General features: G+C 50.6%; 1 protein-coding gene across 1 annotated transcript in view; it reads right to left on the bottom strand.

Annotated features, from left to right (window-relative positions):
* The window catches only part of pappab (pregnancy-associated plasma protein A, pappalysin 1b), a 61,398-nt gene that overhangs the window by 14,065 nt on the left and 30,125 nt on the right, over nucleotides 1-17,208 (bottom strand). The window contains exons 11-17 of the mRNA XM_076998164.1: nucleotides 13,897-14,001; nucleotides 13,313-13,448; nucleotides 12,732-12,945; nucleotides 12,259-12,427; nucleotides 902-1,085; nucleotides 289-496; nucleotides 1-139 (exon numbers count right to left, since the gene is read on the bottom strand). The exon at nucleotides 1-139 is cut by the window's left edge and continues 33 nt beyond it. Of these exons, the coding sequence (XP_076854279.1) occupies nucleotides 1-139; nucleotides 289-496; nucleotides 902-1,085; nucleotides 12,259-12,427; nucleotides 12,732-12,945; nucleotides 13,313-13,448; nucleotides 13,897-14,001 (1,155 nt within the window). The remainder of the gene's footprint in view (nucleotides 140-288; nucleotides 497-901; nucleotides 1,086-12,258; nucleotides 12,428-12,731; nucleotides 12,946-13,312; nucleotides 13,449-13,896; nucleotides 14,002-17,208) is intronic.

Raw genomic sequence — 17,208 nt, 5'->3', positions numbered from 1 at the left:
GCACTCACTGTTGAACTGGAAGCCGTTGGTGCACTGGTAGCTGCCGTGGAAAACAGCCGGAGGCGGCTGGCACGTCACGGGCACGCAAGCTGCTGGCTGCCAGCTCCCGTCCTCCGTGCACTGACGCGTGAATGCCCGCCTGTTGACAAACACCCGACACACAAAACCCACACGTGTACACACACACACACACAATTGCACAAACACAAACACACACAAACACGCGCATACATTAGTATAAGAACAATAAGGGGCGAGGTGAAGCCGTTGAAGCTGCGGGCGGCCCACCTCCTGGGGCTGTCGGCGCTGGGGATGTGGTAGCCCGGTCGGCACTTGTACTTGCAGATGGAGCCGACTTTGAGTCCCGTGGCATTACAGCGGCGGGTCTGCAGGATGGCGTGGGGCACGGCGGGGGGTTCAGGGCAGCGCAGCTCACACAGGGCCTCTGGGAAGGACCACATGCCGTCCTCCATACACCTCAGCACGTTGTTGCTGCCTGCAGGAGGTCAGAGGTGCTCAGGCCAGACGCAGGTGCAGGGAATTGTGGGAAAATAGTGTTTGTGGGCTGCCGTGGTCTCTGTGCACACTAGCTGTGTATGAAGGCAGTGTGGGATTTTACACAATATGGTGCCAAAACAACTTCCTCACACCCCAACAACCTCTCATATGCAGCGTCAAAGGTGTTAAGATGAGAGAGACCGCGAGACGAGTGGCAGGTGTTCACCAACAACAATCCTCTTGTTCAGCCTCAGAGAAGGTGATTTCAAATCCATTTCAAAGTACATTGTGACGCTCTCAGTACGAGACGTGTCATACTCATTAGAGCAACGCTGACATTTAGAGGGTTGACCTTTTAACCTCAGTGAACTGGTGCTAGGGGTTCAGTCACACCGTCACCTACCTATGAGATGTGCCGGTTGACGGCACTGGAAGGTGCATTTCTTGCCGTAGGTCGTGCCCTCTGGGAAGTGGAATATGGCCGGGTGCACGTGGTACTTGTCTGGACGGCCGCAGTCCACGGGCTCACAGGTCACCTGTTTGTTCCACTTCCCATCGGCACAGGTGAGGGTCACCGTGGAGTCCGACTGTCCAGGGGCAACAGGAAAACAAATGAAACCTTTAAAAAATCTGACATAAGATGAATACATTGATTTTCGAACTGGCCCCTCTCTGCCTGTTTCCTTTCTCTCTTTCCTCTTTCTCTTTCCTCTCTCTATCCTCTTTCTCTTTCCTCTCTCTATCCTCTCCCTATCTCTATCCCTCTCTCTGTATCCTCTCTCTCTCTTTCCTCTCTTTGTCCTCTGTTCTCTCTCTGTTTCCCCTCGGTCTGTTCTCTCTCTCTCTCTCTCTCTCTCTCTCTCTCTCTCTCTCTCTCTCTCTTTCTCTCTCTCTCTCTCTCTCTCTCTCTCTCTCTCTCTCTCCTCTTGCCATTTCCCTTTTCTGAACTTGATCAGAGATCTGTCCTATGAGTGGTGCAGGAGCTCTAGAAACACATGGAAACACGGCGAGGGTAACCTCCGACACCAGGGAGGAGGGGGGGGTGTACCTCCCCTTCCCAATAAAAAGTTATTGTGTCTGTGATGGACCGGAGAGCAGTGGGCGGTGTGAAGGCAGCCCCCGGTAATAAATGACGCGGGCGCAGCGTATAAAGTTGTCAGTAGCGAGAGCCACAGGAGTCAGGGGTCATTTTGGCTGATTTAATAAGTCATTTCAGGAGCGTGGAACGCCTGTAAAAACATCAGCGGAGGGCTGTCAGAACCAGTGGAACAGTCTTGTCTGGCCCGGGCTGCTGTCACACGCTCTCTGTCGGTTTCCCTCCACACGCCCACACCCCCCCCCCCCCCCCACGCTTCCGCACCAGCAAGTGCACAGCGTTGTCTGCTGTAGGCCTGTCCACTAGCGGTAAAACCACGCTGCAACATCAGGGGCCAACACGCTCCACCAGCGAGGAGCTGGAACTCCATCAGGCCGTTACGCCTGTTCATACAGGACTGCTAGCCTTTTGCAATAAGCAGTAGGAGGTTTTCATTGGACCACGGTTATTTAACTGCGAGTTAAAAGTACATAACTCTTGTTTACATAACTCTGTCTATTTTTTTAGACCTACAATGTGCGAGCAACAAATTTAGCTGCAATGCGCAAACAGAAGAAGGAAAACTAGCCGAGAGTGAAACATGATTCAGTGGTCACTGTCAAACGCATAAACCAAACTGTCAATGAATCTTTAAATAGTCAATTGAGGAGACAATAAAAATGGCTGTAAATTTTGTTCATGATAGCAAATTTAGGCCAACAAAACTATTGTGAGCTTCCTGGGCATTAAAATGTGGTTTATGGTCCTATTGTTTAGTGTGGCATCATTAGGCAGAAAGTCTTAATGTGAGCCATCCTCGGAGGGCGGTAGTGACGGCTGTGCTCAGAGGCCAGCCTGCTACAGCGTAACACGGGGTGAAACGTGCTCTCCTGTACGAATCTCTGCATTTGTTTATAGCAAGCGGCAAAAGACGGGTCATAAAAAGAGATGTCAGAGATGTTTGTTGAACCAGTTTCTGTGAAGCTTTTGCTGGCGAGCCGTAGATTGTAGTGGCAAATGGTGTTTTACTCACGTCTGCAAAACTAAACACTACTGGAGCAGTTCTTTTGTTGTTCGTTGACCTATCTCTCTCTCTCTCTCTCTCTCTCTCTGTTTTCACTGAAATGGCTGATTTAAGACATGATGGAATCCAGTCAGGCGGTGTTATCCAGTACTTATCTAATGTTCCGTTCCCCTCTCAGGAAACATACCAGCACCTACAACTGTACAAACCAGCAGGAAACAGTTGAAATGCAATCCAGACCCAGTTGCCCTCTTTCTCTACCTCTTCCTCCTGGTGAACAAGGCCTCTTATTGAAAACAGCCTCTGGGAGGAGAGAGTGCGAATGTTCCATGTTCAGGATGGATGCTTCACAGAAAAAAACCTGAAGCAGCCTTATGCATCAGTGTATTAGGACACTGTGATGGCACTTATGGGATGAATCAGAATGAATCAGAATCAATTATAATGAATCGGAATGATTCAGAATGATTCAGAATGATTCAGAATAATGCCTTGGCACAAAGGTCCTGTCCTGTTCATGGCTAATGACTACTCACCCCATGCCACATGCAAGACTGAACTTCCATGCTAACAAGAATGGCCCCAGAAGAGCATAAACCAGGAGTGTGGGACTCCTCCTCCTGACTCCTCCTCCTGACTCCCTGTTCGGTCTCCCTGTATTGTTTCAAAGCCAAGCACCAGTTCAGATGTCTGCCAAACAGCCCCGGTCCCCACCGCCACCGTCCTGACACAGCCCGCCCGAGCAGCGGGGGTGTTGCGAGACGTGTCGGAGAGGCACGCGAGCGAAAAGCAAACACTAACAAAGACACAGAGAGGGAGTGTTTAAATTAACAAACACACAGAGAGGGAGTGTTTAAATTAACAAACACACAGAGAGGGAGTGTTTAAATTAACAAATACACAGAGAGGGAGTGTTTAAATTAACAAATACACAGAGAGGGAGTGTTTAAATTAACAAACACACAGAGAGGGAGTGTTTAAATTAACACATACACAGAGAGGGAGTGTTTAAATTAACAAATACACAGAGAGGGAGTGTTTAAATTAACAAACACACAGAGAGGGAGTGTTTAAATTAACAAATACACAGAGAGGGAGTGTTTTAATTAACAAACACACAGACAGGGAGTGTTTAAATTAACAAACACACAGAGAGGGAGTGTTTAAATTAACACATACACAGAGAGGGAGTGTTTAAATTAACAAATACACAGAGAGGGAGTGTTTAAATTAACAAACACACAGAGAGGGAGTGTTTAAATTAACAAATACACAGAGAGGGAGTGTTTTAATTAACAAACACACAGAGAGGGAGTGTTTAAATTAACAAACACACAGAGAGGGAGTGCTTAAATTAACAAACACACAGAGAGGAAGTGTTTAAATTAACAAAAACACAGAGAGGGAGTGTTTAAATTAACAAATACACAGAGAGGGAGTGTTTAAATAAAAAAATACACAGAGAAGGAGGAGTGTTTAAATACCAGACGGACTCTTGCAATTCTCACACAAACAAATACACACAAATACAGACACACATATACATAAACAAATGCATGCATACGCTATTCAAGCACACACACACACACACACACACACACACACACACACCACACACACACACACACACACACACACACACACACACACACACACACCCCCTCTACAACTAGAAATAGCTGCTCAACAGGCTGTCACAGACTGCCTCCTCTTTACAAGGTGAGGGATGGTGTCTGAGCAGCCAGTCAGAACAGATAGCTGGGGTATCTCGTCTGAGGGAGAGCGGCAGGGGGGTGGGGGGGGGTGGGGGGGGGGGGTTCAGGGGTGTCTGCGTGCAAGGAGTTTCCTTCTTTTAAAAATTTACAGCTTCTGATTCCTCCTCCACTGAGAATTTAACTACCACTGACTACTGTGCCTAATTCAACACAGATGCTGCACCCTGTTGCCCTATTGCCCCTCCCGTGGCGTACGCACTCTCTCTCTCTCTCTCTCTCTCTCTCTCTCTCTCTCTCTCTCTCTCTCTCTCTCTCTCTCTCTCTCCCTCACACACATACAAAAACATACCACACACACACACACACACACACACACACACACACACACACACACACACACACACACACACACACACACACACACACACACCGTTTAAGAAAAAGAAATAAAAAAAGATGAAGTGAAGTAAACCTCAATCCCTCCGTTTGCCTCCCAGCCGACATGTTGTTGTTTGTCTAATGGTGATTTCAGGACATGCTCTGCTTTCAATAACACCCTGGCAAAAACATGCAGTGTGGAGACAGAAGGCCACCACACTCAACACTACCACACTCAACACCACCACACACTCAACACCCACAACGCCACCACACCCTCAACACCACCACACCCACAACACCACCACACACTCAACACCACCACACACTCAACACCACCACACACTCAACACCACCGCACCCACAACACCACCACACACTCAACACCCACAACGCCACCACACCCTCAACACCACCACACCCTCAACACCCACAACGCCACCACACCCACAACGCCACCACACCCTCAACACCACCACACCCTCAACACCACCACACACTCAACACCCACAATGCCACCACACCCACAACGCCACCACACACTCAACGCCACCACACCCTCAACACCACCACACACTCAACACCACCACACACTCAACGCCACAACACACTCAACATCACCACACACTCAACACCACCACACACTCAACACCACCACACTCTCAACGCCACCACACACTCAACACCACCACCGCACCCTAAACGCCACGGCACTCTCAACGCCACCACACTCTCAACACCACCACACTCTCAACACCACCACACCCTCAACACCACCACACTCAACGCCACCACACTCAACGCCACCACACTCAACTCCACCACACTCAACGCCACCACACTCAACGCCACCACACTCAACGCCACCACACTCAACTCCACCACACTCTCAACACCACCACACACTCAACACCCCCACACTCTCAACACCACCACCGCACCCTAAATGCCACGGCACTCTCAACGCCACCGCACCCACAACGCCCCCACACTCTCAACGCCACCGCATCCACAACGCCACCACACCCTCAACGCCACCACACCCTCAACGCCACCACACCCACAACGCCACCACACTCTCAACGCCACCACACTCTCAACGCCACCACACACTCAACGCCACCACACACTCAACGCCACCGCACTCACAACACCACCGCACTCACAACACCACCGCACACTCAACACCACCACACACTCAATACCACCACACACTCAATACCACCACACACTCAACGCCACGATACTCTCAACGCCACCGCACCCACAACGCCACCGCACACTCAACGCCACCGCACACTCAACGCCACCGCACACTCTACGCCACCGCACACTCTACGCCACCGCACACTCTACGCCACCGCACACTCAACACCACCACACTCAACACCACCACACACTCAACACCACCACACACTCAACACCACCACACTCAACACCACCACACTCTCAATGGCACCACACTCAACACCACCACACCTGCAACACCACCACACCTGCAACACCACCGCACTCAACTCCACCACACCCACAACACTATCACACTCAAAACACCACCGCAACGCCACCGCACTCACAACTCCACCACACACTCAACACCACCGCACCCGCAACACTATCGCACCCGCAACACCACCACACTCACAACTCCACCGCACTCACAACTCCACCACACACTCAACTCCACCGCACTCACAACTCCACCGCACTCACAACTCCACCACACACTCAACACCACCGCACCCGCAACACTATCGCACCCGCAACACCACCACACTCACAACTCCACCGCACTCACAACACCACCACACACTCAACACCACCACACACTCAACACCACCACCGCACCCTAAACGCCACCACACTCTCAACACCACCACACACTCAACACCACCACATTCTCAACGCCACGACACTCTTAACGCCACCGCACCCACAACGACACCGCACTCTCAACGCCACCGCACTCTCAACGCCACCGCACACTCAACGCCACCGCACCCTCAACGCCACCGCACCCTCAACGCCACCGCACCCTCAACGCCACCGCACTCACAACTCCACCGCACTCTTAACGCCACCGCATCCGCAACACCACCACACTCTCAATGCCACCGCACCCTCAACACTACCACACCTGCAACATCACCGCACTCAACACCACCACACCCACAACACTATCGCACCCGCAACACCACCGCACCCGCAACACCACCGCACTCGCAACACCACCACACTCAACATCACCACACTCAACACCCCCGCACCCGCAACACCCCCGCACCCGCAACACCCCCGCACCCGCAACACCACCGCACCCGCAACACCACCGCACCCGCAACACCACCCCGCACTCAACACCACCGCACTCAACACCACCGCACTCAACACCACCGCACTCAACACCACCGCACTCAACACCACCGCACTCAACTCCACCACACTCACACCACCACACACTCAACACTATCACACTCAACACCACCACACTCATAACACCATCACACTCACAACACCACCACACCCACAACACCACCACACCCTCAACACCACCACACCCTCAACACCACCACACCCTCAACACCACCACACTCTCAACACCACCACACCCTACATCACCACATTTAACACCTCCACACCTGCAACACCACCACACTCACAACACCACCACACCCACAACACCATCACACTCACAACACCACCACACCCACAACACCACCACACCCACAACACAACTGCACCTCACAACACCACCACTCAACACCACCACACTCGCAACACCACCACACTCACAACACCACCACACCCGCAACATCACCACACCCGCAACACCACCACACCCGCAACACCACCACACTCGCAACACCACCACACTCGCAACACCACCACACCTGCAACACCACCACACCTGCAACACCACCACACTCGCAACACCACCACACCCGCAACACCACCGCACCCGCAACACCACCGCACCCGCAACACCACCCCGCACTCAACACCACCGCACTCAACACCACCGCACTCAACACCACCGCACTCAACACCACCGCACTCAACACCACCGCACTCAACACCACCGCACTCAACACCACCGCACTCAACACCACCGCACTCAACTCCACCACACTCACACCACCACACACTCAACACTATCACACTCAACACCACCACACTCATAACACCATCACACTCACAACACCACCACACCCACAACACCACCACACCCTCAACACCACCACACCCTCAACACCACCACACCCTCAACACCACCACACTCTCAACACCACCACACTCTCAACACCACCACACCCTACATCACCACATTTAACACCTCCACACCTGCAACACCACCACACTCACAACACCACCACACCCACAACACCATCACACTCACAACACCACCACACCCACAACACCACCACACCCACAACACAACTGCACCTCACAACACCACCACTCAACACCACCACACTCGCAACACCACCACACTCACAACACCACCACACCCGCAACATCACCACACCCGCAACACCACCACACCCGCAACACCACCACACTCGCAACACCACCACACTCGCAACACCACCACACCTGCAACACCACCACACCTGCAACACCACCACACTCGCAACACCACCACACCCGCAACACCACCACACCCACAACACCACCACACCCACAACACCACCACACTCACAACACCACCACACTCACAACACCACCACACCCGCAACACCACCACACCCGCAACACCACCACACTCGCAACACCACCACACCTGCAACACCACCACACTCGCAACACCACCACACTCGCAACACCACCACACCCACAACACCACCACACCCACAACACCACCACACTCAACACCACCACACCCACAACACAACTGCACCTCTCAACACCACCACTCAACACCACCACACTCGCAACACCACCACACTCACAACACCACCACACTCACAACACCACCACACCCACAACATCACCACACCCACAACACCACCACACCCACAACACCACCACACCCGCAACACCACCACACCCGCAACACCACCACACTCGCAACACCACCACACCTGCAACACCACCACACTCACAACACCACCACACTCGCAACACCACCACACCCACAACACCACCACACTCACAACACCACCACACTCACAACACCACCACACCCGCAACACCACCACACTCGCAACACCACCACACCCACAACACCACCACACTTTCAACACCACCACACCTGCAACACCACCACACCCACAACACCACCACACTCACAACACCACCACACTTTCAACACCACCACACCTGCAACACCACCGCATTCTCAACACCACCATACTCACAACACCACCACACCCACAACACCATCACACTCACAACACCACCACACCCACAACACCACTGCACCTCAAAACACCACCACACTCAAACACCACCACACTCAACACTACCGCACACGCAACTGCACCACACCCGCAACTGCACCACACCCACAACACCACCACACCCACAACACCATCACACCCACAACACCACTGCACCTCACAACACCACCACACTCAAACACCACCACACCCACAACACCACCACACCCGCAACTGCACCACACCCACAACACCACCGCACCCTCAACCCCATAGTTGTGCCACCTCAGGTCCAAACCTCTGCTCGTGCGAGCACGCACACTGCTCCTGTCTCAGTGCTCCACGCCGTTGTTTCTGAGTGCAACATTTTGAGTTCCATTATAGTAAGAGGTTAATGGTGAAATGGCTAATTTCTCACTGACTGGGCCTTTCTGAAGCAGATGTTAGTGGTCCCTCGAGATGGCGGATAAGCAGTAATTGCTATGCTGGGATCAGCACTTTTGCCTTCAATGCGAGCCCACGGGCCCCCTCATATTGACGTCATCCCTCAGGCCACATCTCCATCTCTCCCTCTCTCCCTCTCTCCGCTCGGCTGCTGTTACCAGCACTTCCTGGCAGAGGTAGGGAGTTCCTCCAGGTGAGTTCACACGCAGGGCGTCTGATGAAAAGGTGCTGTAAGTGGAACACGCCACTCTCTGCCCAGCAAACAGGCTCACACACACGCTCTCCTGACCGCGCTTACGCACTGGCCATTTGTGCCTGTGAAAAGTAAAACACTTTGTGTGTTTTACTCACAGTCAGACACTGTGCCACTGTGCTGAATTGTCAAAACCGGGCAAAAAATAACAAATATAGACCAAGAAGTGGTGATTGTATTGTTGTCGTGGCTGGATCAGCAGACTTTATGAAAACTCTCTCACCTTACATAACCAGACCAGACACCTCCCCTGAAAGGGCCCCAAATGCCCCCTCCACCACCACTGGCCCCCAAAGCACACCACTGTTATATAAACCAAGGCCTTCAAAAAGCCAAGGAAATCTGTCTGTAGCCTCTCCTCTCTCCAAATGCGTAATAGCTCCTGTACAGAAGCCAAGCCTCTCGGCAGACAGCAGTCTGGCAGCGTCCAGCCAAAATACCTACACAGAGTTCCGCCCTCGTGCTTGCAAAACACGGCCTGTGTGTTTTTACCCTTTTGCCACTCTTTCGCTGCGCTGTTTACAGGACTTCGCTCTTCTTTTTAGGTTCTTTTTGTTTTTAACCAGAACCAAAGCAGGTGCAGAAGCCTGTAACAGAACCTCTGCACTCCTGAACACCCATCCAGACCTCGACTGGCGGGTCGCAACCTTACGGGCTTAGTGGACCTCTAGTGTTTTTTATCAACCTGGGGATCTTGAGGAGAATGGCAGTGCTGGTTACCTCTCTGACCTCAGACCTGTGCAGACAGACCGCGTCCCCTCTGACCTGCGCTGACAGATCACATCCTCACTGACCTCAGACCTGCGCAGACAGACCGCATCCTCACTGACCTCAGACCAGCGCAGACAGACCGCGTCCCCTCTGACCTGCGCTGACAGATAACATCCTCACTGACCTCAGACCAGCGCAGACAGACCGCGTCCCCTCTGACCTGCGCTGACAGATAACATCCTCACTGACCTCAGACCAGCGCAGACAGACCGCGTCCCCTCTGACCTGCGCTGACAGATAACATCCTCACTGACCTCAGACCAGCGCAGACAGACCGCGTCCCCTCTGACCTGCGCTGACAGATCACATCCTCATAGACCTCTGTAATTTTTGTAAACCCTGGAGCTGCTCTGCACCTGAAAACGCAAGTGGGGCTCAAACTTGGCGACATCTATGCACACACATTCCAAGCTGCGTGGCCCTGACATCTGATGTCACAGCAGAACGGATCGAACACGCGAGCATTAGGACCCAGGAGTTCACACACAGGCCTTTCACAATACCTGTACTACACTGGACACTGTAAATGTGCACTGCATCTGCAAATACACAGATGAGAAAGGAAATTACCTGGCAACCTTAACAAAGATAAAGCTTTTCAAACAAACGCCTTCAGGAGCTTCACTTTGTAGGCTTTACATTAGCAAAAGAAGAGGGCAGCCTTCAAGTTAGGGTGGAGGTGAGGGTGAATATGAGGGTGGAAGTGAAGGTGGAGGTAAGGGTGGATGTGTGGGTGGAAGTGAGGGTGGAGGTGAGGGTGAATATGAGGGTGGAAGTGAGGGTGGAGGTGAAGGTGGAGGTGAGGGTATAAGTGAAGGTGGAGGTGAGGGTGGATGTGAGGGTGGAGGTGAAGGTGGAGGTGAGGGTGGATGTGAGGGTGGAGGTGAAGGTGGAGGTGAGGGTGGATGTGAGGGTGGAGGTGAGGATGGAGGTGAGGATGGAGGTGAGGGTGGATGTGAGGGTGGAGGTGAAGGTGGAGGTGAGGGTGGATGTGAGGGTGGAGGTGAGGATGGAGGTGAGGATGGAGGTGAGGGTGGAGGTGAAGGTGGAGGTGAGGGTGGATGTGAGGATGGAGGTGAGGATGGAGGTGAGGATGGAGGTGAGGGTGGATGTGAGGGTGGAGGTGAAGGTGGAGGTGAGGGTGGATGTGAGGGTGGAGGTGAAGGTGGAGGTGAGGGTGGATGTGAGGGTGGAGGTGAAGGTGGAGGTGAAGGTGGAGGTGAGGGTGGAGGTGAGGATGGAGGTGAGGGTGGATGTGAGGATGGAGGTGAGGGTGGATGTGAGGGTGGAGGTGAAGGTGGATGTGAGGGTGGATGTGAGGGTGGATGTGAGGGTGGATGTGAAGGTGGAGGTGAGGGTGGAGGTGAGGGTGGAGGTGAAGGTGGAGGTGAGGATGGAGGTGAGGGTGGATGTGAGGGTGGATGTGAGGGTGGAGGTGAGGGTGGAGGTGAGGGTGGAGGTGAGGGTGGATGTGAGGGTGGATGCATCACTGCTGCACAAGCGCTCAGGGTGTGGGGACAGGATGTCTGTTTGCAGGCGTCACATCCTGCCTGGGTGTAAAGTTGCACACGTGTGCCGGTCCAGTAACGGGCAGCTGAAATGTTGTTTTTGAATATAGGTGTACAGCCACAAACAAGCCCACTCACGCAAACGCACGGCCAGACGCACACACAAGCTCCCACCAACGAACACTTCATCCCGCCCAAACAGAGCAGCAGCACCTGTGTTTTGATGATGTCGTCATCGCGGTGGACTTTGAGGGTGTAGCCGTGGTTGCAGGTTACGGAGCAGCGGACGCCGTTGAAGTATCCCTGACTGCTGCACTTCAGTTCTGCATTCTGGACCTGAAGCTTCTGGCAGTCGATGGCATCACACGAGTAGTGCACACAGCTGGAAAAGCAGGGTGGGTGTTAGCGGGACTTAGATGAACTATATTCAAGAGCTCGTCTGCGGTTACTTTAATTTCCTGAACTTAACATCAAACATGAAATAAAGAAAATGGTAAAAATCAATTACACGTTGTGTCACTATGTTTGAATCGCACTGTGGGGAATGTGTGCTGTTGTGTTTAGGTAGTATTTCAACACATCCCTCAGTGTAATCTGATTCTTCCCTTAGAAGTGCCCTCACCCAGACCAAGTCAGATCCAACCGGTTGGTCTTTTGGCTCCTCTCTGGTAGGTAGAAACGCTCACCTTTGACCCATTGGGTTATAGATCTCGTTACTCTGGCAGCCGCTGATGGTGATGGGGTCAAAGTAGTGGAATGAGCGTAGGCCTACACCCGAGATGGCCACCAGGGTGGAGCGGAAGCTCACCACGATGGCCTTGGTCCGGTAGAAGGCCGTGCTCAGGTCGTGGCTCACGGGAATCACCAGCGGATTGTTCCGGCAACTCAGTCTCCATTCGCCTGAGAACACAGGAACCCCCGGTGGTTTTAGCACTGGCTGCTAGGACACGATGAATGCTTCAGCATAATGACCGGTGGAGCCATCAAACCAGTTACGCTGGACAACTCAACGAGGGGGGCGACGGCTGATAACTTTTTTTTTTTTGCTATGATAACTTTTTATCTCTTGGCAAGTCAACTTCAACAGTGTTGTTTACAACACACCAATGTGGTTTAGGTTTCAGTAAACCAGACTACTACTTAACAAAAAAAAGAGAAAACTAGATTTTAAACTCACTCCTTCTACTAAATGTCCCAAAAGTGTTTTGTGTTCTTTATTAAATTACACGTTTGAATGAAATGATGAAATGAATGAACTAAGTCAGACCAAGATTGTGGATTTGTTCTTTGGTGTCCACCAGGTGCACGGTGAGATTTCCCTGGGTCTGATCACCATAGGCTGTCCCGTCTGCAGCCAGGTGGATAATGACAGCAGTGGCAACCATGGGGTGAGCGTAGTACGCCTGGCAAACAAGGGAGGTCACTGGTGAAGACCACAAATGGACTCAAATACCTAAACTGTGGAATCAGTACAAACATTTCATATAACTATCAATGTATCATGCCCATAAGTTCATAACTGTTCTGTATGCTTCTTTCACCTTTTCATACTTATCTAGCTGTCTAATACTTAAATGAACGCTATGTAATATTAGTTTGGACACCTGTCATTATTATGTTTATGAATCTTAATTTTTGTTGTACACATTTGAACGTGCATATGTTTAAACATCTGGAAAAGGGTGTCTGCAGATACATGAAGAGCAGAAGGGTTGTTTGTGAGGTTGTTCTGCTGTGTAACCGAAGTCCAAACCTCTGTATGTGCAAACATGGTTGATAAATAAAGTCTGAGTGTGACTGCGAGACAGATCCCGTTAGCTCTGTGTCACTCTTGGACACACACTGGTTTACCTTTAACCTGTACTGGGCATTCCACATAAGCCCCGCCTCCTCACACGGGAACCAGGCATACTGGGATACACCATCAGAGAGGTCAAATACCTTAGACTGGCAGCTCTGGGTGAACACACACAAACACACACACACAAACACACAAACACACAAACACACAAACACACTTCTGATGAGAACATTCATAATAAATAATACTATCATTTCACATGGTATATCATTGAATACCAGCTCAGAAAGCACACTGCATTTGCTGTTATAAAAAATGACACGTCATCAGAAACGTATAACCATAATAATAGTAATAGAACAAACAGCAAAATAAGATTTCTTATTTCCAGTTCTTTTTTTTTTTTTAGATTTTCTGCTTTTCAAAGTGAATTACAAACACACTACCTGAAGCACTACATAGTGCACATTAGTAATGCTGGGATGCCTGCATCTCCCTATCGAGATGTAATTTAGACCATCTGGAAACCAACAGTATAGCACAGACCTGGCAAGTTTAGTCCGCCACTTCGGCCCTAAACACAAGCAACAGAATTGAGGATATAGAGAGGATGGAGGGGACTGAAAGGGCGGAGAGGCGGAGGAAGGTGGAGAATGACCTGCCTCACCCTCCGGGTCTGTGCCTTAGGGATTACTCACACTGGAGGAATCACGCTGATCAACAGGTCCACTCGTAGGAATGATATCTCATTAAAAAAAACTAAATTGCTAGACTCTGACCCTCCAAGGACCAGAGTATCATTAAGCACAAAAAGAAGGGACAATGCTACTAAAATTCCCCCAAATTCTTGTGGCATGCGTTGAAGCCAACAGCCAACATCCAAATTGCATAAACAACTCTAACTTCAACTTTAAGTTGAAGCCCTAAGAAAAAAACAAAAAAAAAGAGAGAGATCCAGTCAGTGTGACTTATCCAGCTGTAGAACAGCCTGCCGATTACCACGCGAGGTTCCAGGAGGCCCGCAGCCGTGAACCCCCTGAACCCGGACGTGGGGTAACAGCAGAACAACGCTAGGTGACACTACAGAGCTGCATGGTGCCTGAGCCCGTCCACAGCGCTAATTATGCAGCGTGTACACTGGCGTGCGGGTACGGGCAGGTGTGTGCGTGTGCCTGCATGTGCGGGACAGGATCGCTGGTGCCCTGCAGGGCGAGGGGTCAGGATGTTCCCGCACGTGGATGTCACCAGTATTTCTGGAGTCGTTTCTAGACATGTCAGTAATGCAGGCGTGTTGTCTGGCTTCTGCGCTGCCTCCGAACATCCCCCCCCCCCAGACATATTTGTCTCCCCACTACAGTCATTCCACTGACAGGCATCACCGCATTCCTAAACCAATGGGCTCCACAGCCCAATTACATGTCACGCTGTCCAAACTGTAAAGAAGTCTAAGTCCCCTTGCTGGATACAGCACACTGATGAACTAATCTGCTAACTATTTGTTATTGTGATACTTCATTGTACCGTATGCTGGAATTACAGTGTCTTAGCCTACAGGCTTATCATAAAATATAATGTTCAGTAACTTCTAGGAATTATTCAGTAAAAACAATTAAACTTATATAAAATGTATTAATATCAAATGTATGCAGTTTCAAGAAAGGGGGGAGCTATACATAATTTTTACAATGACTCTTCTCATTCATTATGAAATAGCCATTATACTGAACCCTAGTGGTCTGGGTGTTTCAGAGATTCTGGACAAAATCTATTTTAATCATGGCTACTTCCATAAGGATGAGCCACTCTTTGGAGCCTAAACTGGTTAGTTTAGAGGACTACAAAGCAATAAAATTGTTCATCTCATATCAGTAGCATTATAACTTTCATAAATATTTTTTCCATTTCTCAGAAGTAAAGAAGTCTGATTCTGATATGCGAAGTCACATCAGTGCTGTATAAGAATGGATCAGCGAAGGCAAAGAAAGACTTAGAACTTGGAATGACGTTCCCTCTCAAAATATCTCATAAAATTTCAATGAAACAGCTATAAAATTATAATATTAGCCCCCAGAGCGGAGAATTCTGATGAAAAGTGAGAGCGCGAGAGAGTTCTGCACTTGCTCCACTGGGAGCTACTTTTATCCCCAATGGTGATCCTCTTCATCTCTAGGAGATATATAATGTAGTATAGCCGCCCCTCGTAAATCCCCCCCGCCCCTCGTCCCCCCCACGCCCCTCGTCGCCCACCCCGTATCCTCACATCCATTCATAAACACCTCCGGTTTCCCTCAGCACTGCAGCTCTATGGTATCAGCCTCGGGACAATTACTCGCCCTGTCAGCCTGGCATTAATCACAGGACGTGCCCACTTCAAACCACCAGCAGGACTTTGTCAAGCCATTTCTGTTTCCACTCATTCCGCGGAATATTCCCACTCTCTCTGTCTCAGGCGACGCCTCGGAGATACCTCACGAGATACCTCACGAGATACCTCATGAGCAGCCTCCCTGCTCCTGCAGGGGGGTTTTGGTACCACACGTCTACAGGCCATGCAAATCTGTTGTTGCCACTGACTGTTGGTTCCAGCGTTCAGACCTCTGGGTTAGCGGATGGTAATGTGCTTCTTTGCTATTGGAGGATTCAGAGAAGGGACACGCTGAGCTCTCCTGAAACCCATGGCCATGGCTTACTGCAGGGACTCTGGAAACCAAGAGTGAATGTACTGCTCACATTCTGTGTTTAGCCAATCTGCTGTCACTCAGAATTCATCAGTCCATGCTGAATAAGTCTATACCCTCTACTGTGTTCACTGGTCAGACCACAGGACCACAGCTGGTCGGACGTTACCTGGAAGGTGGCAGGACACTCACAACACATCGCTATCACTGACATGGTGTAGGTCTGGGAGCCTGGTCAGCTGAGGGTTATAGACTACACTACTGCGCTTCCTTTCTAATACTAAGGTTTCCAATGAAATGGCATGTAAGGGTGTGTAAACACAGTCATTTTTCACATGAAAACACACATGTATTTCTGAGTAACCGTGAAGTTTAATTATCAGCAGTGAAAAATGGGTATTTGGCGTAGTGCTATAAATTCTAAGGTTGTAAAGGGCTTGATGGGAATAATTTTAAGTCATGATTAATTCGGGTAAGAGGTGTGTTGGCCATTTTCTCCACAAACAGCATGAAAGAGGGAGATGTTCAAGTAATGGCCAAGAAAATTGTAAAATTATAAATATTTCATTTTGAAATATCCAAGGAGTAAAACAACATTGTTTTTCAGGCATCCTTTAGAAATGTCTTATGGTTTATGCTTCCCGAGTGTCAAAGAAAGGTTCAGAATCTCACAACTCTTTTTAA

This window comes from Brachyhypopomus gauderio, chromosome 3, assembly GCF_052324685.1.
Source record: "Brachyhypopomus gauderio isolate BG-103 chromosome 3, BGAUD_0.2, whole genome shotgun sequence".
Lineage (NCBI taxonomy): Eukaryota > Metazoa > Chordata > Actinopteri > Gymnotiformes > Hypopomidae > Brachyhypopomus > Brachyhypopomus gauderio.
This window is presented reverse-complemented; position numbering and strand designations above follow the sequence as displayed.